The 25,982-nt window shown below is 36.6% G+C and overlaps 1 protein-coding gene across 1 annotated transcript in view; it reads left to right on the top strand.

The window, feature by feature from the left end:
• CAMK1D (calcium/calmodulin dependent protein kinase ID) overlaps positions 1–25,982 on the top strand; it is a 2,521,771-nt gene that overhangs the window by 2,471,850 nt on the left and 23,939 nt on the right. Inside the window, exons 9-10 of the mRNA XM_044088260.1 lie at positions 11,310–11,397; positions 21,882–22,023. Of these exons, the coding sequence (XP_043944195.1) occupies positions 11,310–11,397; positions 21,882–22,023 (230 nt within the window). The remainder of the gene's footprint in view (positions 1–11,309; positions 11,398–21,881; positions 22,024–25,982) is intronic.

Consider the following 25,982-nt stretch of genomic DNA (forward strand, 5'->3'; position numbering starts at 1 on the left):
TGAGCTTCATTAGATCATATTTTAAAATCAAGAACTCTGGTTAACCAATTTTGTCAATGTTTGTAAACAGAGTGTTATAGTTGAATCCCTTCCTGATATGCAGAAATTACAAAGTCACCTTACTTATGTTAATAACTGGTTTACTGAAAATGGGCTAAAACTAAATGCTAAAAAATGCAATATTGTTGCATTTGGCAAATAAACCTTCTACTTAGGTTATAGTATAAAAACACCCTATTCCAAAATGAAGCTGTTGTGAGAGACCTTAGAACATGAGTAGACAACCCCTCTCCTTTGAGTATCATGTGATAGTGATTAGGAGAACCCTCTGTCTATCACAGCTAATGTCAAACGTTTTTTCCTCTAGCTCCAGAGAAGTCCTGATCCCTCTGTTTTCTCCACTTATCAGGACCAATACCAAATACAATGCTCCATTTGGGATGTATCTTACTAAACATATCAAGAAGTTAGAGAGACCACAAAGATTTCTGACAAAAAAGATCATAGGACTAAAGGACCTGAACTAAGTGTGGAGGCTAGAGACCTTGTCCTTATGTTTAATGTCATACAGACACTCCTTAGGGGTGATATGTGCCTTGCCTTCTGGGATCTGGCAGTCTAAGACATCTTATTTCCCCAAAAATCAATCTGTGAGCATTAATAACAGAAATATGAACCTGCTTCAAGAAATAAATAACAGTGGTCAGATTTGTCACAGGGTGACAGCCACTTCTCTGGAACAAACTTCCTCTCTAGCTCAAGTGATGTGACACACAGTTGTCCTATAAGAAAGAATATGACAAATAAATTCACCCCAGGAATGACTGGCCTATTGCTACTTGAAAAAGAAGATAATATCTTAAAGAGTAAATGGCCACATGGTCCAGTAATATTCTGTTAAGGAGGCTCCTATTACAGAAAGTGTAGATCTAGACATTAACTTCAGTTGTGCATTATTACACCTAACATTTACAATTTTCCTTTGTTAAGAGTAATAATCTTGCTACTTTGTGAAATCTCTCCATTTAGACAAGAAGACCCTCTTGCCATGCCTCCAGGGTTAAAACTGTAGCTAAACAGTCACATAAATCTTGAAGCACATACATAGAGATGGTGGTGTAAAAAGCGATTGGGAATAATCCATTTCATTAGTGGTTAAGTGTGAAGATCCTGACTCGGTTTAATTTCTCCTAGTCTTTTGGGCTTCTAATACCATGATGAGAATAGAACCCATTCCTAAGTCAAAGTATGATTAACGTTCATTAAATTAGTATTGTTTCAGTCTTTGATGTTAGCCAAAAGTGCTCTTTGCAGCACCCGCAGTGTGCCCAGAACTGACTCCTTCTGCATTTCATACAGAGTTACATGTATAGGTAGCATATCTAAATACAATTGTAAATTATTTTTTATGAGACTCATTGCTCCTACTACTAATTGAACTTTCTGTGTATCCTTCTTCCACATTGCCCTTGTTTCTGCCTGAAAATCCTGGTATTTTATGACTCTGTGTCTCTCTGTATGTAAGGCACTATAATCACTGAGTGTAGCAATTTCAATGATCAGTGCTACTTTTGTCTTTTTTTCATGGACTACTATATCTGGTTTTCTTGCATCTATTCTTTGAATTGTTGATAATGGTTGATCCCATGTGATATGAATTTTGTGGCTTTTGTTTCCAATGCTTCTCAGCTACTTCAGTATTCCCTGCGTATGGAAAGAAAGGCTTTCCTGACTCCTTTATGATAGTTATTATAATGGGAGAAATCTCCATCCCACTGACCCGCAAATATTGCCATAGTTGGTTATAATAAATAGACAGATGCAAGTGGAACTGTAACGTGCTTACAAGAAGAAGGACTTTCTCCCCAAAATAAATATGTTATTATTATTGTTTAAGTACCACGTCATCATCTGTTTTCAATCATTTGAAATGGTATGTGAATAAATTCTCATTTCACAAAGTAGCCTGCAAACATATTTATTCCATGCAATTAAATACCACTGATGGTTTAACTGGATTCAGCATCTGTTGCTTCTCTTATACCACATATTTGAAACATATGAAAAAAGAAGTGATCATTTACAGTTTAATGTCATTTATGCTTAGTTTCCACACAGTTCAAAGTGCAATGACAATAACCTGCAGATCTCCATTTCCAGATAACAAATGTATTAAGTATAGGCCAAGAACTTTTAAGGTAAGCTAGATTATAAGGCATTTTTTGCAGCAGATTACAATTTTTCCATTTGAAAGATAAGAAGATAAGTGTTTCCTCTTTCCTTCCTTTTTAATATGTCAAAAAGCTTTGATAATCAACATTTTGTTAAAAATTTTCTGTGGTCTTTGTTCATGAATGGTCATTGTATGAAAAGATTCTGAGAAACAGTCTTAGTTCAGAAAATACGTAATGATTTCCATTTGGATTATAATTAAGAAATTGCTCAATGGTGAATTTCAAAGTTAGTATATAAAGTACAGATGTTAATGTGGGACAAAACAATGTTTATGTGGAATGCATTGATTCACAAGTATTTACTTCTTTTTTTGAGCTGATCTGCCCTAAATGATTTAGAGTTCAGATGTAAAAAGTATTCTCTAATTAACAGATGACCTAGTTTTTATTTGCTATTGTTCATAATAATATGTAAGTAAATTTAAATGATGTCTAAAATATAAAAAAATGAAATACTTATTAACTATGCAAATCTGCTCAGAGTTACAAGAACAGAACTTCATCAGAAAATAAATGTATTTTGTTTTCAGTGTGACTAGGTTAGTGTCCAAAACCTAAAACATTAAAATCTTAACATTTTCAACATTTGGCTTCTCATAGGTTCATAGGTTCATAAGTAGGTGCTAGGCTATCGGCCCTGGGGCCTATATAAGCCTAGCCAAAAGGGTTCCCTGGCTTTCGCCACCCAAGAAAATTATTTTCCTGTGGCCCTGTCAAGTAGTGCCACAGAAGTGATCCCCGGGGTTTATTTTCTGTTTCCCATCCAGTCGTCAATATTTTTCTTAAAGAGGGCCAATGAGGAGCTTTGCTTGACATGAATGGGTACTTTGTTCCAAAGTATGGGAAGTGTTTTGGACAGGAATCTATCCCTCCAACATTTTCTGTTTATTGTAGTGACAAGGTTTTGGTCACAGGAGTATGTAGTTCGGAGAGACTGGGATTTCTTTAAGTGTCGCATGTCCAACAGCTCTGGGTTTGACATGGCTTTGTATGTTAGGCAGAGATCACCTCTGAGTAGGTGATATGCGACAGAGTAGAGCTGGAGTTTTTTGACTCAGTCTGCGTATGGCATTTGTTTGAGGCCGGTAATCCACTTAGTGAGGTATTTCTGTGGCCTTTCCAGTTGTTGTAGGTGTCTTTTGAGATACATGCCAAACAGGGCATTGTACTCTATAATGGGTCTGATGAGGGATGAGTAGAGAGGAACAATGACCTCCCTTTTTCTAGAGGAGAACCCTTTTGTGATGAGGTGTGCCACGTAGAAAGATTTCCTGACCACTGTGGCAATGTGGTTATCAAAGGAGAGATGACTGTCCACTTGTGCCCCGAGGTCTCTTATCACACTTTCAGTGTTAAGTGATCTACCGCCTATGTGGTAGTTCATGGTACCGAGTTTTTCCCAAAGGAGATGACAATGCACTTCTTGGCATTGAGCTTGAGGCCATGACTTTGACACCAAGCATCTGTCTCTATGAGGCCCTTTTGTAGAATGTCTACATCATTAGGTGATTCTGTTATTGTTCGTAGTTTGCAGTCATCTGCAAACTTTGTTAGCCAAAGACCTTCTGTGTTGGCCTGCACTTCAGAGACGTAGATGCCGAACAGGAGAGGACCCAAGACCGAACCCTGTGGTACTCCACTCGTCACTGGTCTGAAGTCGGAAGTCAGCTACTTTTACTGTGTGGATTCTGTCAGTGAGCCAGTTGGCCACCCATCTTGTGACATAGGGATTTATGCCCAGTTTAGTGAGTTTATCTATAATTCCAGAGTGGGGGATGGTATCGAAAGCCTTGGTGAGGTCAAGATAGGCTGTGTGCACTACCTTGCCCTCATTTATGGCTCTAGTGACTGCTTCAAAGAAGTCAATCAGGTTTAATAGACATGATCTACCATTTACAAACCCAAACTGAGTGGGGTCCAGGGTTTGGAGGTTACCTATGTCTTTGTTTATAAGCTCCAAGATGATATGTTCCATGGACTTGCATACCAGGCTCATCAGGCTAATGGGGCGATAGTTTCCAGTGTCCATGGTGGCACCCCCTTTGTGGAGTGGGATAACCGTTGCTGTGCGCCATTCAGTAGGCACATAGCCTGAGGTGAGGTGACTATGGTACTTAGGTAGGGTGCCAGTTTGTTCTGTAGTTCGTGCAGTACGCAGCCTGGGATGTTGTCTGGTCCCATGCTTGCTCTGTTCTTGGCTTTGGAGAGTGCATTCTTTACTTGTTCATCCATGATTACAGGGGCTTTGCATTCTTCTGGTATTAAGATGGGCCCTTTGGAGGGTGAGAGGGGGGTAAAGTTAGCACTGAACCTATCTGCCAGGATGTTGGTAATATTGGTTGGTTCTGTATATTTAGTGCCAATTGTGCTGTAGCTCAGAGCAGATCTGAGTGTTGCCATTGAGACTCTTGACATAGCCATAGAATGCTTTGTGGTTGTCTTTGGAATCAGTGATGATTTTATTTTCATAACTGGCTTTGTAGGATTTTATGAGGGATCTCAGCTTCTTGCTGAGGCTGACCAGGGAGTTCCTCCAATTTTAGGATTTCACTCTTTTTTGCAACAGCTTCTTCCTTCTATTGTAGAGTTTGTTTATGGCAGGGGACCACCAGATTGGCTTCCTTTTTTTGGAGGATAGCTTCTTGGTTCTGTTGGGGATGGCACAATCCATGCACTCATGTATGTGCTTATACAGTGCATTTGTGTAAGATTCAGCAGTCATACCTCTATTTTTCTTCTGCATGGGTGTCATGAAGTTTGACACTTCTGTCTTTAGAAGCATGAAGTTGGTTTTGGAGTAGTTTTTGATAGTGGTTTCCTTAATCGGGGGTGGGGGTGGGATATGGATGTCTAGGGTGATTAGCTTGTGGTCGGATCTGACCAGCGAGGACTTGACCTCTGGTGTGGAACACCGGTTACCCATATTGGTAATGACCAGGTCCAGGATATTGCTGCCCCTGGTGGAGGTGTGGACAAGCTGAGCCAAGGCGTTGGAATTTATGAATTCCAGAAAACGTTGAGCGAATTCAAATTCAAATGTATTTTGTTTTCAGTGTGACTATGTTAGTGTCCAAAATCTAAAACATTAAAATCTTAAGTTTTTCAACATATGGCTTCTCATTAAAGATAGGCTTTTGATTCATTGTAAGAATGTTTATGAATAATTTCTAACACAATCTGAAACTTGATATCTTTTCTGTAATGCATAGACATGTAGAGCATTGTGCAGTGTAAATTACTATGGGTGGTATCAAAGCGTACAGTGTGGGCAATTCAAAGACACAGAAAGTGGGGTTGTGCAAGGGTCAAAATAGCATCATATGCAGTACATACAAACAAGTGCATAATGACATAGGTATTTGGAAACCTGTGCAAACCAGGAATATAGATTATGCAAATGACAACTCACAAAAAGGCAGATTAATTCAAAAAAGTATAAACTGAATATGCTGCATGGTGGTTCATAACCATTTTTAATGCCAAGATCCATGGTGTTCAAGATGGGAGCAGTAGTAGGAACCAGAACTTTTAATGGTGCATGTCAAAGCTATCCATACTGACAGAAACAGGATTCAGATAGTGCCTGAAATAGCACCAGCTGAGTGACCAGCAGATTGTGAACTGTTTCTTCTGAGTGGACATGGAGGATGTAAAGGACCTAGTCAAGCTGGGCTGCACATAAGCAGAATCAAGGGGATGCATGGAATGCCCATTCCTGTGCACACTAATGGATGTGCAGCCTTAAGCAGTTTAGCTCCAGGGACCGTTCAGTGAATTACAGAGGAAATATGGGTAATATGGAAAGTATTAGCCTCAGTCATCCTAGAGCAGTTTCTTGGCAATGTACTGCATCATGTGGAGGAGCAGATCTGATTCCTCAGGAAAATAAAGAAAATAACCAGTTTCCTGTTGGCATTTTATGTCATTCCCACTTATCTGAGGTCCTGGGAGCCATAAGATTGTACACATTTTGCCATCAAGGCCCATTTGGTCCTGACAGCTAATGATGCATCAGTAGGAATGGATTTGATGCAGAAATGTTAAATATAATAGGCCATGTGTGGAGTCTACTGAAGGAAGATTTATGATATCTACATACCTCAGATTTAGAATGTTATGCTACACAACACGGTATTGTCGAAATAGATGAAGTAGCAGGAGGACATCTCAGCATATACTTCCATACCACTTATAGTAGCATCAAAAGGGAAGGGTGGATCCTCAGGGCATGAACATGTAGCAGCATTATCATAGCCATGTCAGAGGCAATAATAATATGCTGAGGCACTATCTGATCCACAGCTATGGCCCTTAACAGACAACACATAATAACATGAGGCATGCATTATCACACCCAAGACATGCAGGGCAGTGTATGAAATAGCCACACTGTACATTGGACATCATGATATCCACACAGGCTAGGGAGTAAGCAGGACACAGGCATCAGCACTTGTACAGGTGGGGGTGCACTGTGATATGGGGTAGGATCATGGAAGGTAACCATAGTAATTACTTACTGTTGGAGGTTATGGGTAATCTGGGATCATATTCTCCAGTGGTTGGTTAAACATCCAAGGCATGAACACTGGTGATATCCATTTTGTTGGCTTGTGGTACATGAGATAGTGAATGCTCAAGACCAGGGGTGGTAGGTTGTGAGAGGCAACTTCTGCATACAGCCTGATAAAGCATCACAAGCAGGTGTTGAGCCAGTGATGCAGCATGCCCATGGCTGAGGTTCAGTTTGTATGCTTAAAGGCCATAGTAATACCATGTCCACTACCATCTCTGTAATCTTTTTGGGATGGTCTGTAGTCACAAAATACATGGGCTGTGGAGGTAGACTGGATGGCAGCTGCAGTGTGACTTATAGAGGCACCTATGGGGGCAAATGTTGCCATCACTGACCTTGGCAATATAATGTGATCCTTGTCCCTATATTCCATGTCACATCACATTATCGCTGATGCACATCATCCTGCATGCCATGGAGCAGATTCACCATCACCACAATGCTATGGGTAGCAGAAATGTGTGTGTGAATCAGAGATCTGTACATCTACTGGTCACTCCTGAGTATCATAGCTAAATCAGGGATGGTTCTGGAGTCACAGTAGTGTTTAATTCCCCACATCTCTCTCTGTGTTAGGCATGCACATGTCAGAAGCAGTGCATATTATGTTACTGTTGTTGTTTTTTCTAAGGACACAGGTGGAACCTGTGATGGATTTTCAGTTACAATAGGTCCAGCATGCACTGGTGAAGCTGTGTACTTAACCTGTACCTCTACAAGAGTCTCCATAATGATGGATGTGGATGACAACTCCCCATGAAGTGTTGCAGACCATATCACTTGCAGGCTACCATAATTATCAATCACAGGTGCTCTGCTGATGTCAGCCCTGTATAGATCTGTTGTGCTAGATCCTCCAGAACCGGAACCTATGAAAGCATTAACACACCATTGCCTGCTCAAGTACATGTGCCTCTATAACTCCAGATCCATATATACCACAATGTAATATATAGCTAAGGCATATATTTGGTAGACATATCTTTTCATGCAGATTGTTGGAGTTGCAGGCCAGAGGTGCCTGAAAGGACTGATATACAGGTGTGCCTTAGTCAATTTCCCTTTATACATGCAGTGGAGTGCACTGTACTGTACTGAAATGGAAATTGCAAACCTAGGGCTGACCCTGCTGTCATATAGGTGGTAGTTGTCAGCCCATCTCACACATCCTAACCACCCCAGATACAAGGGTTTATTACTCCTAGCTAATGTGATTAAAAACTCAAACAAGTCAAGCCTCTTCATTGTTGGTGGTCAACCTCCTTTGGGTGGACCTGTCTGTCATGTTGTACCATGCGTTTTCCCTTCAAAGTAGTACCATGCCAGTAACCCTTTATTGCACCATAGAGACCTATTATGGCTGATACAGCATTCACATCATGCACTAGTTCATATCAAACAGGTTTGCAGTGATGATGGTCTGCAGCACATTTGACAAGAAAGCAAATGACAAGCATGTGGATAGCCTGCAGTAGCACTTCATACTTCTGGATAGTGAACTTGTCCAGGTGTCGACTCCATCAAGTGGCCATGCCAATGCATGTACACCTGTGGGCAAAACATGCTAGTCAATGAGTGTGTATTTTTTGTTGAAAGGGATACACATACCTACGCCCACAGCCATCCCCTTTAATGATTGTGGATATAAGCTGCAGTTAATGTTATGTGTAGCTTCCCCCAATTGATGTATTGTAGCCATGATCAAAGCTTCCCAATAATGCTACATCTGGCTGGTTATCTGCTGTAGCTAGTGCTATACACCCCCCTATTTGCATATTGTAGCCATTAGCCATATCTGAATATAATGCAATGGAACTCCATACTCCTTGTATTTCCTTTCCAGTGTTTCCCATGTACAGGGTTTGTCACCCAATACCACAGACAAATGGTACAGAGCAATGCTAGTTTGCTGCCAGTTATGCATGCACCACTATATCTCTGCTCCTGTCCTTGTTGAGGTAGTTAACAGGTAGCAGTCCTTTTTTAATGCTGTGAAACTCTAAGCCTACAGAATCTCTTCTGAAATTTTTCTATTTCAAGGTACATGGTAATGAGCAGTGTTGAAGAAGATGGTGTTGATGCTTTGATATTAGCATGGCAACTGTGTTATGAAGCTGGTTAAAACCACCTTCTGTGAATAGCTGCTGGTAAGCAGAAGGCTACCAAAAATGGCCATCACTTAGCTGTGCATATCACAGTGACCAAAAAGCATGTGACTAATATAATCATGTTTATGACATGTACACACTCATAGCACCATTGTGTAACAATATGCACCACAGTGCAGTGCTACTTTGAGCAATACGATTGACAAATGTGCATCCATGCACATGGGGTTACCATTTTTCTCCTGAAACAGAGTCGACTGAATACTTTCCCCACCAAAGAGAGTAATGATATGTGCTAAACCATCTGCTGTATACAGAAATATTTTTTTATGGTATTGGGAGAAAAAGCTAGTATAAAAGCCAGCATTTGCTAATAAATTAATTTTGTATTTATGCTTTTTGGATGATATATTTATATTGTGGGGTGGGACTATAGAAAGATTGTAGGAATGTTTATTTTTTAGATTTAGAAACCTCTACTAGTTGTTTAAGGTCCATGTATACCTACACAAAAGGAGAGTATCAGTTATATATTAGACTATAAAAGGATTTTGTAAAAGAGAGGTTCACCTCCACCATATATAGGAAATCAACCTTCTCTAATAATAATGTCGACTTTACTAGCAGCAACCCTTTTTGGTAGAAAAGTGGACTGGTCAAGGGGCAGATGGTTAGTCTTGCTAGCATAATCTCAAATGAAAATACATTTATTTATGTATTTTATTTATTAATTTACATTTGTTGACCGGGATTGTTCGACTGGACGTAGGTCCATTTTCAGCAGAGGCCCAGGGAGAAGAGCTCCACAGTTAAAATATACAGACAGTAGTTACATTGGATTTACATAGCAATTAACAATTTGATCAACATAGCAATTAAAAATTACAAACATAGTTACAGATGAAGAACGTTGTACAGCAGTAGACAACTAGAATCTTTATCATCTGCGAAGTACATAACAGACATTAACAATTGTTACAATAAGACGTTCCTGCTGTATAATAAGTAGTTAGGCTTATAATTATACATTTGTTATTGAAATACATGTACTGATGAATATGTTCTAGAGATAGGTTATCCTAGAAATATGATAATGGACTTTGCAAAAGAGGTGAAGATTTGCACCTTATGTTAGACAAGGGTGAGACTGTGGACTTGGATCATATTTTTAGGAAGAGAGGAACTGATATTAATTTTACCAGCTTTATAGTTATTCAGTTTTGCAGTAAATTTGGGAATATTAGAATGCCTACAAATAGAAATTGGGCAGTATAGGAGGTGGCACATCGAAATGTGTTTTAGGTAGCGACCCTCATTTTGTTTATAAAAGAGGGAAAAGCTGGAAAAATATGTAAAGAGGGAAGCAGACAATGAAAAAGTATTCTTGGATTGAATGCTTAAGTGTGGAGCATTCAACCATTGTTAATTTATTAATGATACCAGTGCAATTACTGCCCCAGGATATCCAAAACTGGTAGTATGTAAAGGGAAATATAAGTATAACACTAGGGAGATTGTCTATATTGTGAGTTGCCTCTCCTGTGAAGTATTTTGTGTTGAGAAAACAAAGAGGGCACTTAGGAATACAATTTGAGAGCATAATTATAGCACACAGAAGACATGAATAATGCCTTGTGTTGACATGCACACACTTGTAACATTTTTAAAACGTTTATTTTCTTTGTTTTAGTATGAGTACCTGTTAGATATGGGACATGGGGATTGAAACTTAAATACAGAGATTTGTTCTGGCAGATTCTGCTTGATGCTGTTTGAAAACCTTTGTTGTATCTATTCAGTTACAAAACAAATTTATGGCCCTGCAAAAAACAGTTTTAAAAGTGAAAAGGAATCTTTAAAAATTGCTTTTCCTCCTGTTTTTTTTCTTTGTCTTATTCTTTTCATCATTTCAGGGCTAGAGACCGCCATCATCTCTTCATAAATTACTTATTACAAGACTCAACACACTGAAAAATATTTGGGAAATCTTCTGCTGTTATTCTAGTTCATTTATTGAGATATATCAAAAAGGCTTTGTTTCACAGTTTGCTTGCATCATTACTACATTTAATTTTTTCCATAGTAAAAAAATGCAGTTTGACATATCTCCTTACTTTCAATAGAAGACTAATTAATGTTTCATGGATTCTGTTATATGTGGAAAAGTGTTTTGACACACAACTCCACCAGCTAACTAGCGGTAAGATAATAGGTAGTAAATACCTGTTCTACTATAGGCTAGATTCAGACCTTTGTCCCACTGAATTTTGACAAAATGAGAAATATATTAGTACAAAAGTAAATTACGGTTAAATGTATGTTAAAGAACACAAATGTTGATGGTAATCATTGCTTTGTATGAATTTTATAATGAAGCAATATTTTTTACAGGATTGCTGGAGACACGGCCTTGAGTAAGAACATCCATGAATCTGTCAGTGCACAAATTAGGAAAAACTTTGCAAAAAGCAAGTGGAGAGTAAGTAGTGGTTGCAAAGATATGTTAAAGGATAATTCTTAATATGCCAGTTTTGTTTTCTGTTATAGACAGTGAAATGTCTTTAGTTGTCTTGGTTTTCCCATTTATATAATATTGAGTTTACATTTGCATTGTTGGTGTTCTTTCTTAGGTGGCAGAACTAAACTGGTAGTATGGAAGTCAGGGAAAGAAATATATGCAAATTGTAATGGTCTATGCCCTTTTCATGGTTGAGGTGTGATGGCAGTATGTTGCTAATGTCATTTTATTTAAAAATGGGGGAAGGGTGACATTTAATAAGCAGATTCATGAGAGAGTCTTGGCAGGAATTAGCAATGTCCAGAGGTCATACAAGAGGTCATACATGAGCACATGAAGAATTAATTCACTTCTCATTTCTTAGTTGCATCCCAACCAGACAAAGAAAACAGGCATAGATGGGTAGGCAGCAGGAAAACTTGCTTTCTGCCAGCATAACTCACAACTTTGGTACATTGTGGCACTCCTAAGCATAGACTACCCTGAAAAATCATTTCCCCAGGCCCATCATTGCAAGGATTTTGGTTCTGGGGTTGCCCTGTACACAGTGTAAAGAAGACTTTTTGTACTGTGACTGCTTGCTAGCATATGTTGTTTTTTTCTTTGAATAATACAGTTTATAGTTTAAAAGAGAGAAAACTATTTGCCCGGTTTGAATATTTGATTAAATATGGGCTTGCATGTATATGGAAATAGGCTTTGCTTTTTATATGGATAAATTGACTTTTATAGATGAATCAGCAATTAAAGTGGAAGATATAAAATATAGCAGACAGCATGTTGCACACTATAATGGTTCTCTAAGACACTATTTTAGGAAGCATCTCTTTCTTTTGGTATTTTATTTGTTTAGCAGAACAGTGTCATCTTTGCCATTTCTTACATATTTTATTTCCTTCAGAAAATATTTAATTTTGCTTCAAAGCTTTTACTATTTTTCTTCTTATAACCCAAGTTGTCTTGTGTATGTTTATGTCTGGATATTTTATTGTTGATGAGGTATTGGTCGGAGATATGATAACTTACTAATTTTCCCATAATTAATTTAGTTAATTGCTTGGTTTTTATTTACTTATTTATTTATTCATTTAAGTTTGTTAACTGGGTAGGTGAACTAGTCAAAAGACTATTTTCAGTTTCCACCTGGGACATGAGGCACAGACACATAAACAGATGGATACAGTGGTTTGCTGTCAGTAGTGTAACATACATAGCCAATGTATATTTGACAGACATTGAATTGTATAACCCATTTGTAACATTCAGCTCCTCTTAAGAAAAAGGTGAATAAAATTAAAGTGGTTAAAGTGGGACTGTATGTTCTTTGAGCAGAAAATACATGTTAAGCATGTATTGAGGTGACTGAGTACTACTAAACTTCCCAGTATCACTCATTATAAGGAAGATTTTCTCAAAGAGTGGAAAGATTTGAATGAACATGCTGATTTGGCATATTGTAAGTCACTGCTCAAATATAATTGTGCTAAAAAACAACAATTTTTATAATGTTAAAATTTCCTGTCATTAGCGGACCGGAGTTCCGCTGTGGCGACCCTTAACCGGGAAAAGCCGAAAGAAGAACAACAAAAACAAGAATACTAAAGGGGTGTCACATAATTTCAGTGAATGAAAATGGACCAAAAAATGAAGACTTTGTTTAGAGGAGGAAAAGGCTGGGCTATCAGTGCCAAGAAAGTCTTCAAGGATTGCACAGAAGGAGTAGAGTAAGCAGATGTATGTATAGGTTGTTCAAAATAATGTTCCTATAATTAAAGCACAATTTATCAGAGGACGGGTAAGATCAAGTAAAATCAATGGAATTCAATATTTAATGACTATTATAAGACAGGGGAATTTTGGAAGATGTGGGATGGAGCCTGACCAACAGGAAAAAACAGCAGCAAAAGGAATAGTTTGACTTAAATGAGTTCTATGGTAATGTTTTCATGTTATTATTCTGACTGACAGACAATTTTCTGAAACTGAAATTTCTGTTTTACAAAAGAGTTAAGCCAGAGAAGTAAGAAGTAAGTTGATGTAATATGTGCCGTAAAGGTTATACTAGGAAAATAAATAAATAAAAAATAAAATAAAAATAAAATAAACCTGGCTATTATGCTCAAAGTAAGAATAAATCATTTATGTAGAAAGCTGAGTACATGTATACCTGCTGTGCATCTATCAGTGTTAGCATTCCAAAGGACCTGTGAACAACAAATTAGGGAGATTTTAAAAAGACCTAGAAAAAGGAAATGGTATACCTTAACCATTGTTAACATTGATAAGATTTTAATCTGAGAATGATTTACATATAATGAAGGACAATAAGGGTAGTGCAATTGCACTGATATCTAAGGAACATTATAATATTGCTATGAATTATATTTTAAATGATGATGAATCTTATGCAGTTGTTACTAGGCAACAAGTACAACATGCATATTACACAATCAGTAGTGTATTATAAGATTTAGTTGAGGAAGGCTTGGTTCAGAACAAGTATTTGAATATTTTAAGTTGTTGCAGCCAAAGTTGCTTTATATATTTGGTCTGCTTAAGGTTCATACAATCTTTAAAGGTCATCACTGAGGCCTATAATTTCAGTATTCGGGGAAGACTGAGACCCTTGCTATTTATATAGAAAATAAGATAAAATATATGGGGAAGCAATACAAATCTTATATTAGGGATTCTCCTACATCTTGTTGGAAATATAAAAAAATAGAAAGTGGCTGAAGGATGCATTTTAGTAACTGCAGACATTAATTTACTTTAGTGAGGTATTCCTCACCAGATAAGAGCAAAATGGTTCAGGATATAGTTGTTAAAGAGCGGGGAGATTTCTGTGTCACTGGTGAAATTATTAGTGGCCCTAACTGAAATGTTTTTAACTAATATTTGTGTGAGGGGAGGATAGCATTTACAGTTGACTGGAGTAGTAATGGAAGCTGCTATAGCCCCAGTTTTGCAAGCTTAGTTATACATTATTGCTAAGAAGATGATTTATTTAATCAAAAAATGTTTTCATAAAGTTGTGTGTTTGTTTTATTTTTGATAGTTTATTTGTATGACTTCATTCCTTTATGAAATGTTGGAAATATAGTACAATTTTTTTATCATCCATGTTTCAATATAACTTTCATTCAATGAAATATTTAGATTTAGAAATTATAAAGATAAAAAAAATGTTAGTTACCAAACTGTATAAAAAGGAAAACGGTAGTAATACTTTGTTGCATTTTGAAAGCATGCACTCCATGTACTTGAAGAAAAATATATCTTATAATTAACGTTTAAATGCCAGTAAATATACTTTAAAGCATCAGAATTTTGACAGATGAAGATGTAGCCAGATTAATTAGCAGAGAAAGCCTTTAAGGCCATTTATGAATAGAGAAATACATTTGATGAAGTAATGGTTCAAATCAATTCAGTTTTTCATAGTAGCCCGGCTATGCTACTTTCATATACAATTGATAGTTATTAAAAATGCAATTTTTGAAAATTGCAAAGTATTTCAAGGTTTTCCCAATGTTCTTATTATCTTTGGGGATAGACCAGTGTTTGTAAATAAAAGTATAAAAACAGTGGTGCTTTTTAAATACAGAAGAGATGAATGTCACAAAATATAAGGTAACAAAAGTGTAGTTATTAATTTTATGATTGTAAATATTGCAAATATATTTTTATCAGCCATCTCTCTTTTGCAGTATGACCAATAAATGTATGGAGGTGCATTCCAAAAGAGTTGCTTTCAGTGTAAGTCTTCCCTGATTCTGAAAGACCTGCTCTTAGTGCAAGTGACTTACTTCAGTGTAAGGCTTGTAAACAGGTTTACTAGGTGGCCAGATTCCAAAACACCCGCTCCCAGCTTGTTCTCATTGTAAGTGGCAACCCTTTTGAAATTGATGCTATAGTTTTCCTCTTTTGTTGTGTGTAAATCTTTTAATGTTGTGTACATTAGTTTGTTTATAGGATGTAACACATTCTATGTGGGACAGGTAACTAAGATGCTAGAATAAAGGATTTATGAACATATATGCGTGAAGAGTAAGAAAGATGAGAGGATTATTTTTAAAAGCATCATAAGCATAATCCCACTAGCAAATAATTTGGTTATTTTATTTTAATAGTGATGATCTGTTTATTTTTCTTCAGGGTAGCTTTTCTTTTGGTCATACCAAATGTATATGATAACAGTTGCATCTTTTTTCTGACTTGAGCTCTACACAGAACTGTATCCAGCAGTGGGAAGAAAATACTTGAGCAAATTTGGTTTCTCCACATTAGTTACAAGTGTATTAGCAGACTGTGTGAAAAAAAATTATTTTTTGCCAGTGTTTATATCTTTGACCTCACACCCAGGTTATGTCTAGAATGACACAATGGGCCACATTCTAAAAGTGTTGCTCTCATTGCAAGTCTTTCCTGATTTAAAGTATCTATAAACAGGCTTATACCAGGGCCAGATTCCAAAAGACCTGCTCTTAGTGTAAGTGGTCACTTACACTGAGAGCAAGTCTTTTGGAATCAACTCCAATATATTATTATCCCTGTGCTCAAGATGAAAAGCACCCTTATCAAAGAATGAAGTTTTGCCACAAACTGTTAATGCAAGTAAATATATTCCACTCTCTCCTTATATGGAGATGCCTTGAATCACTTTTCAGAAGGACTGCCAGAGTATGTGCTAGTCTTAAAAGGCAGGGACAAGATGATAAGTCGGTGAAAAATAATATTCCCTTTTCCACTCAGCATGCAATTAGATCCCTTGCCTATTTTCAGGAATATTTTGCTTGGTGTTTTACCTAGATCATTTACTCCAGTAATTGTCAAAACTAAATGATACCTCACTATACGGCAATTTAACTTATAATATCTTTTTCTAATTTCTGCTATTTTATTAGCAGCAAAGCAGGAAATAGTGACTTTATTTCCATTAATACTTGGAACTAAACTCCTTAGACTTCTAATTAAGAAGTGCCAATAACCATAGATACTGATATTGATAGATTTACTGCATATCAGCAAGTCAAATGTCATCAGAAATACTCAGTTTAGGGATCTAAACCTGCTCTGCAACATTAACAGAATGGTGTGGAGGGACAGGTATATCACACAGATGTAATGCTGCTGTAAAACAGACTCTCCATCCACATAAAACAAAGTTCATCCTTGTCTCTGTTCAAGTAGGACTTGGATCTATGAATAGGAAACAGAACATTTACCCCAGGACTGCCCTCTATACTACATGGGTCCCCTAATATTATCTATGGTATGATCCCAGTTATACTCATTAGGGATAATATATGATTACTTTCCACAGGTTGGATGAGGCCAATCTCTAACACAGTGGGATAGGATAATTTGAGCTCAAAAACGGGAAACTGCCTAGGCTTATAATGGCCCAATAGGGCAGCTAAGCTCGTATTTACCTATGAACCAATGAGCCCATGCCTGCTCATGCATAACATTTTCGGGTGTCACTTGTGTGTACAGTATAAGGGATCTCATCAGAGCTGCTTTCCTCATAGTTTATATTCTCTCATTTTTCATTGTCTTTGGTCGGTCTGTAAATATAAGATTTGTGTTACTGTTTTCCCTGCCATCTCCTAATGTGGAGATTATAACTGTACTCTGCAGTAGTTCAGTATAGAGTTTATGTGCGTGAAGGAAGATGTTGTTCAAACTCAAGGCTGTAGTGCACATATGATGTACGTTATTGAACATGATGTTTATACCTTTACACTTTGTATAACAATTGAGAGATGGTTTGTGATACATCTGTTATTTTCTTGGCCATTTTGCCTCTGCTGTTTTTGCTTATACACTATGACATGAATGTTATTTATTGATTGCATTAGTTGTTAACAATGTCTTTTCTTGTCGAACTGTCATCAGTGCATTACTGTTGCATCCAGGTTATGCCAAAAAAAGATCTATAAGTAATCAGTACACTGAACAAACTTCAAATAAGAATAAAATGCTATTTCTGACAAAGTGAAGCAAAAATATGAAATTTGGGAGGGAGGTGCAATATCCCTCAAATACCAGTGATGAATCTGGTTTGTTTTCACATAGTTGTAGTACTGTTAAATTTTGGTAAGGCAAAAGAGAGTCAGCTGTGGAAATTGCTGACAGCTGGAAATCAATGGCAGTTCCTTTAGAACAGTCTGATGAGAGTGAAAATTATTCTTTTTTCCTAAACTCCTATACTTAGTAAGTATTTTGGAGTGGTCCAAGTGGGTAATTTGCTGTGGAAACAGAAGAAACCGATCTATAGTGACCATAAACTGCCTAGTGTCAGCTTATAACTGGGAGTCTTGCAATCACTGACATAGTTGTATATGCTTGGTAGCAAAATTTCAGATTTGGTCTTTTGGTAGATGTCAAAGTATACAATGTTACGGAAACAGATGAGTTGCATCTTGGTCCTCCTATTTGTTAGGTACTGGCTAAGGGACCTTGGTATGGTTGACTCTGTGAGCCTTCCCCTTTTAAGTTAGTTGCTGAACTTCTGCATTGTGATTGCATCACTCATGTTGACCAACGATTCCTTACAACTTCTATGACCTGTTGTATCACCTGCACTCAGAGGCTCATAACAGAGCGAGTTGGAGAAGGTGTGTCATTTATTTGGGCCTAAGTGTCTTCAGTCATTTATTGAACTTCAAGAGAAATTTGGAATCCGAATCCTAAAAACATATTTTAAAGAGTACCTTTCGACAAGAAACTTCAACATAGGATTGGAGCTGTTGAATTCATCATGAGTCCCTAAGATGGCAAGTGAGATTGGGAGGGCTGAAATTTTTGAAAAATCAGTTATCTAAGGAAGCAAGTGTATGGTATTCTGGCATGCCTCTTAAACCTTCTGTATTGTAGATTACATGAGGTTAAGTGTCTATGTATAAAGTAGCAGGAGACTTTGATCGACCATTCAGAATATCAAATGTTTGTAATGCTGGCACATGCGAGAGAACAGTCGTATGATCATAGAATGCTGGCTTTACTTAATCAGATATCTGTAAAGCAAGGATCGGGAATTTTCCTTTGCCCATTGTGCAAAATTGAAGTTGGTATATATAAGTAGCAATTAATGTGTCCCCCTTTGAAAAACATTTTTTTTTTTAAATGTTTTAAATATTTTGATTTTCAGTCTTTTTAGATCAATCAATTCAGGTTTGACTTTGTTAGTTTTCGACTACAGGTAGTACACTCATATATTTATATCTATATATCCACCATATTTTTCATCAAATATTGTCACTGATGCTCTCATTTTTTCATATTCTTAATATACTGAGAAACGCACACCCATAAAAACATACGTTGAGGATAGCAGTTTATTTCTTCTAACAGTGTAGTATCAGCATAGACTTTTCTGTGTAAATCAGTGCATAAAACATGATTTATTCTTTATTGAAAAGCATATCCAGGATGATATTTTTCTAAAATCATTTCATTAAATATTATACCTGACAGAATATCACATATGCAGGAACAAGTTGCATTGAACATTGCAAGACCTCCACCCACAGCACTCACACATCACAAAAATAATGTTGCCACATTACAGGATCATTATAAGATTATCAAACGGCCATCAAAATGTAAAGATAACAATGATTCTTATGATTCTCAACCTGCCAAAGCATTAAATCTGAGTATAGGTGGACATTTTGTATGCACTTTATTAACGTAGACTTGATGGTAATAGTTTATTTTACAAACAACAACAACACAAAAATATTTTGATGAGCATGTATCTCTGCTATAAACTGAATATTTTGCAACCAAATTTTAACATAAACAATAGTACTTTTGTGCGAATGGTAGCATATGATGTCTCCATACTGAGGGTTGCTATGTCAAGTATGTCAGTATCGCCAGTCATTCCACAAAAAGTCCTTTGTATCATTTATTCATTAACAAATGCTAAAAAGGACTGAAAAGTATTTACAGAAATTCTGATTATTTCTTCTTCTTTAGTATTGCACTCCTCGTATGATTCATTTTTCCCTTGGGATTGTCTATAGATCATGAATTTAACAACAAATCAAACAGCTGCATCTTAAATCTGGGCAGACATTTAACACAGTTCTGTTTGAGACAGCATAAGAACTGCAGAGAAGGAATGCAAGGAAGTATCTGTCATAGAAAGAGTTTTAGACGCCCGCAATAGTCTTTCAGCTGAACAGTAGTAATACTGAAGTTTGCATGAATGGATAAGAGGCAATTGTAGAATTATGCAAGGAAAAGTAGGCTATTGGTTAAGAGGGAACTGTCTCTTATTTATTAAGAAAGAAATCATGTCCATAATGTGTGCCAGGCAGGCTTTATCCATTAATATGTTCTTTATTGTTTATTAACATACATATAAAACATAGTTTCTTTGTAACAATTCATATTTCCCTTCTGATTTGCATCTACAATATTAAGACCACATAAAGGTAAACCAATATCAAAAATCTATTAAGTAATCTTACAAGATCTTTTTGGTGTCAGGCTGTACTCCGGCTGAAGGAAGATACTAATTTAAGATACACAAACACTTTAATCACATATTAATAAGGTAAAATATTATCTGGATGAGAATGACACCATGCATGCAAATGCCAGAAATATGGCATCTTTGCAGGGCTGCTGGGCTTATTATCTTTTAAAGAATGAGTGGCTTAACAGTCTGTCATTATGTTAGACCAGAATACTGCTCCTCTGGGTTGGAGAAGTTATTATTTGGAAAGTTTATATGTGGAGTAAAGATAGCTTTTGTGCATTATTTCCCCATTGTGCAAAACTGCCCATGGTGAGAGGCCCTGTGGAATACCCAAGACATGTTGGAGAGATTGGGCCACTCATCTGACTTGGAAATGTCTAGAGATCCTGCAAGATAAATTTTGGGCTATTACTAGAAAACAGGAAACCTATTTGCCCTGGTGAGATTGCCTCTGCTATATCACTAAGTGGGGCAAGTAGTTTAGAAAATGGATTGATGGAAACCATATTTTGTTATTCTTTGACAAGATTATTATGTTTGCTCAATTTTTAATGCCTTCAACATGAACATGGCCTGTATTTTTAATTTCTGTGTCCAGGCATAATTCTCTTTAAGAAATCCATAGTGAAAAGGCTGTGTAGTTTTATGCATAGCAATATCTAGAATAACACTTTATAATCCTTTCCTGAAATCTCTGAAAACTTAGCTTCAGTAAATATCTAAAGGAACAAAAGAGATGGATTGGCAAATAAATAAATAAAAAATATCCCTCCCATCTCTTCATAACCAGCCATTTTTGTTTTCATATAGGCTATAATAACATTTATCTCCTTATTTTCCTCTTATATGTGCTACATGTCATAAAGGATTTTATTACGGAACCCCGAATGTCTGAATTCTAGGGAGCCAGTATGCTGAAAACTAATGCTTGCAATTCAAAATATTGATAAATATTAAACTGCAAGCATTTTTTGCTGGACGACAAGCTCCACACCCCATACCCTACTTATGTGGGGAACTAGCCTCCCACACCCTCAAATTTATATATACCAACTCCACAGTAGCACTAACTCGAAAGAGGGAGAAATCCTGCCCCCCCCCCAAAAAAAGGAATTTTTGCCAGCATGCACTTAGATATCTTATTGGAAGTGATTTCTTATGGAAAATAGTAATTGTTGTTTTGTTCCTGGGTAACTTGTGCTTCAAGCAACTGATGAGGGGAAGTTCATCTCAGCCACCTGTAGATAAAAGACCTTAAAACTTCCAGAATAAAGCACTTTGCTATCAAAGGTTTATGAGGCATGTAAAAGTACGGGTCTACTTTACTTACCCAAAAAACCACATCACTGACATTCACTTCACCTAGACGAATACACCTACAAACCAGAAGACTGACATCTGGAACTTCAACATTCTGACCCGAGGTAAGTAACCGCTTGGCCAGCCTGTTGAACTTTGCCCCTTACCCCTGCGGTAGTGTGATCTCGGAGTTGGTTTATTTATTTAGGGGGGTATGGGTTTAGTTTTTATTTATTTATTTATTTATTTTTTTGGGACGGCCAAGAGGTTACTTACCTCGGGTCAGAATGTCAGTGTTCCAGATGTCGGTCTTCTGGTTTGTTGGTGTATTCATCTCAGTGAAGTGCATGTCGGTGATGTGGTTTTTCTGGTAAGTGAAGTAGATCCAAAAATACATATGTTATTTTCCTAACAGTATTCTAAACTGCATATTGAGGTGTGACCATTTGTAATGTATTATTGTAACTTGGTCATACCAAGTCATAATACAAGTACTGGTGAACTGGCCTGTAGGAAAATAACTTTTAAAGTCACATAAATGTACCTTGTTCTTATTTTAATTTATACAGAGATCCTATGAGGCGTTGTACTTCATGGCTGTAAGTAATGTTGACTGAAGTACTAATACTATTTTTATATTTTTCCCCAGCAAGCATTTAATGCTACTGCTGTTGTTAGACATATGAGAAGATTGCACCTTGGAAGCAGCCAAGATGGATCGAATGCAAACACACAGAATAACTCTAAGCCATGCAACCTGCCAAGGCAAGATGGGAAATCTCACAAAGACTGTAAGTTCTTTGTAGGAAAATAATATTCCAGCGTATTTTTCTAATTTTGCTTGCTTCAGAAGATTCTTATAGTCATTTGGCTGACATAGTCCTTATAATTAACTGTTTTATACAATCCTGCATTGTCTGAAAACAGGATCATGCTTGGCAGATCAATGAAGCAAATACAGAATTGTAAAGAAGTTGTAAAACTGAACGATGTTAGTCTGATAAGGATATTACAACAACAACAAAAAATGTTTCTTAAATAGACTTTTAATTTTGTGTTGAATAATTTGTTTCTAGCATTTCTCCAAACAACAGTCCTAATTTTTCCTCAGGATGAAAAGCATTAACAATCAGTTTATTGAAAAAATAAAATTAATTTGTTATACTTCTCTCAATGAAAGACAGGACAGAAATTTAAACGTAATCTGTTTTAGTTTCTCTTACTGCTATCAATTTAAAGTCAAGCTTATTTCAACTAGAAATATGTTTGTAAAAACAATAAAGCTAAGTATTTCACTTAGCATTTCTTCCTAATGATATATGGCATAATGCTCCTTTTTTATACTGTACTTTTTACCTAAAGAAAAACAGTGAAGTGAGCTGTGATGGTCGTATACACCAATTGTTTAACTGCGTACATTTTCAATGCCTATATTATTTGCTGGGATATAAGCAATAGTGAAGGCATTAACAATCATGTGTAATCAACTAATCTAAAGGATTTATATGATAAAAAGAAAGAAGATTAATCAAAATTTATACACAAGCCATATACTTTTGACATCCAAACAACTACTGAAAAAATATTTATTTCAAATGATTTAATATCAACTTGTGATTTCTTTAAAATTATAGCATATCCTATATCAGACCACAATGTTCTTCTTTTTTAAGATAGTAATAAACATGAGAAAATTACCTATTTGTTACAGAATTCTCCTATTTAACACTAAATTAAATAATTGTGAGAATTGACTATTAGGTGAAATATTTATTTTAATTGAATGATAATAGATATACAAATGAAATTATTTATGGGATGCATTAAAAATTTGATTTATATATATATATATATATATATATATATATATATATATATATATATATATATATATATATATATATATATATATATATATATGTATAGATCTACTTCAGTAGATCGAACATATTACAAGTTCGAACCAAATATGGCCGAGACCATATGTTCAAACTTGTAATAGTTTGAAAACTGAAGTAAAAAAAGAAAAAACAAACAAAACAAATGTTAACTGCTATAGCAGGGGGTCTACGCCCCCTGCACCCCCCACACAACCTTACTTAAATATACCAACTCCGAGATCGCACTACATTGGGGAAAGGAAATCTTCCCATTCCGCACTGTACGCGGATCTCCATTCCATTTGGACTTTTAAATTTTTGAAGTTATGGTCTCGACCATATCATCTTCGAACATGTAAAAGTTTGATCTACTGAAAGGGACCCATATATATATATATATATATATATATATATATATATATATATATATATATATATATATATATATATATATGTGTGTGTGTGTGTGTGTGTATCAGATAAGGAGCTAAATATAAAGAGTGGAACAGAAAAATATTAGATATACAGACTAGAGCAAATAGAAATATTATTAGATATGATAAAGATGTTAATCAATAAGCATAAACAAATATTGCACCGAAAGGGAAAAAAATTAGAAATGATTAAATTCCTGCCCAATAATGTTAATCCTAAAAGACTATGGCTGAGATATATAAATGGGCACTATATCATGCCAAGTGAAGTTACGCAATGAGTGTGGACGAGCAGTGCATGTGCGTTTCAGGAAACAAAACTACATGGAGTGGCCAGCTGGAAAACAAGGCGCAGCCAAAATATATGATAATCATCTTGTAATAAGATGTGATGTATGCCAGTGAAGTAAAAAAATATGGAGGAGTGATTCAAAAATGTATAAATGATGCACAGCAATATTGCCTGCCCTTTATATAAAAACATGTCAATATGTTCACAATGAAGCAGAGGAAAACTCAAAAAATATTAGGGGTTGCTGCAGCAATTTCTAAATCTGTATATGCAACAGGCTGTTATAGCAGCTACTTCCAATGGTGCAAGACATTCCCCAACCCAGTCCAAGGTGCTGCGTACTCTGACCACCCTTAACTTTTCATGCCCTCCATGATGCTGACAAAGTGGGATGCTATAAAAAGTGAATAAGGTTACCAATAGTGGGCATATTGGCCTCCTCTCTCTCCCTGTAGGAGTCATGGAGTATCATTCCCTGTAGAAAATAAGGTATGCATGGCTTTACATATATTGGTAACAGGAGTCTTTCAGCAACCTGCTGGAGACACAGTGTGGGTATCTTAAGCATTAACCTTGAGAATACCTACACAATTTCATTGATGCCATGCTTCAGCATGTGGGGGAGCATATATGGTTCCCACGTACCCCAAAGGAGAGCGCCAACACCATGCAGGATTTCAAGTATACTACATTTCCCTGAAGGAAATGGGGATGATAGACTGTACCCACATCACATTGAATGACCCACTAGTAAAATGGGAAGGAGGTGCATGAATTGCAAATTGTTTCATTCCATCAACTGCCAGGTAATTGGTAATGCACAGGATATCATCTACAGTATGTGTGCAGGCCACCAGGTTAGTTCCCATGATTCACACACATGGCTCAAATGTAACATTTAGCAAGTTTGAGAAGAGTGACATCCCCCAGGGACATCTAGCATGAGATGTTGGATGTACCCTAGAACCTTGCTATAAGAGCAGGGCATAGTTAGCATTACTTCAAAGGAGGAGAGGAACATATACTACATAACTTTACTATACTATACTATAACTAAGCAGATGCATAGAAGTAACAATAATGCATTCAGAAACACTGGACTGTGCTCAACTAGAATAGGCTGGCCATTTTGTGCATCAGACATATGCAGCCCAAGTTCCACTATTATATGGACAGGGTGGGGTACAGTTGTCATCGTTTGCACTGGCGGGGAGGGGGTACAGGTATGTATATGTGATACAAGGAAGCATGTGAATGAGTGCTGAGGTCTGACAAAATGATTACGTGCACTTGTGGTCGGTGTTTAGAGGGTTAGTGTGTGTGTGTGTGTGTGTGTGTGTGTGTGTGTGTGTGTGTGTGTGTGTGTGTGTGGTGTATAACAGGTTAAATTGCCATTTGCAGTGGTGGCTTACATGTGTATGTCTGCAGGGGTGCAGCTTCTGCACATCAGTCAGCATTGTGTCAGAACATCAAGCAGCATCACTGGCCATTGGTGAACAGAGGTTAATGCTAGTTCTCCTTCTGTGACAAAATGAAGACAATTCCTACCCACACTTTAAGAGTTTGGCATCAGCCATGTACCTGAGCTTAACACCATTGTGAGTTAGTTGATATTAACAAAAACATAAAAGTAATGTAAGGGGATTATGTTCTCTGTAGTAGCTTTCATGGTTCAGTGTAGTATTAATGTGCGATTTCCATCTCAGTGCACTGCACACATGGTTTTAATTCACTGAGAATGGGATGATATTTTACAATGTTGCTTATACTCTAATTGTAGTCCATTACAATAAGCATATTTTTGTACATTTAGTATGACAGATTAATTAGCATACCTGACTAATGCTCTGTTTGGCAGACTGTGACTGAGCTATGCATGAACTGGAATCCTGTCATGTGTGTTTCTTTTTAATTTATGTCCTCTGTTGTGATAACCTGAAATGGGTGTTATTGACGCATTTTCTGTGAAAGTGGCATTATGTGGCATTTGTAGGAAATGCTCATCTTTCTGACCTGTTAACATGTTGCAAACTGATATAAGCACAACAGACACACAAAATGGACCTAGAGAGATTAAAAGATTAAAATAAAACCTGTCGTGTTCAAATGTTTCACTATGCTTGACATCGAGCAACAGTGATAGA

Source organism: Protopterus annectens, chromosome 11.part0, assembly GCF_019279795.1.
Source record: "Protopterus annectens isolate FY-2018-M chromosome 11.part0, PAN1.0, whole genome shotgun sequence".
Lineage (NCBI taxonomy): Eukaryota > Metazoa > Chordata > Ceratodontiformes > Protopteridae > Protopterus > Protopterus annectens.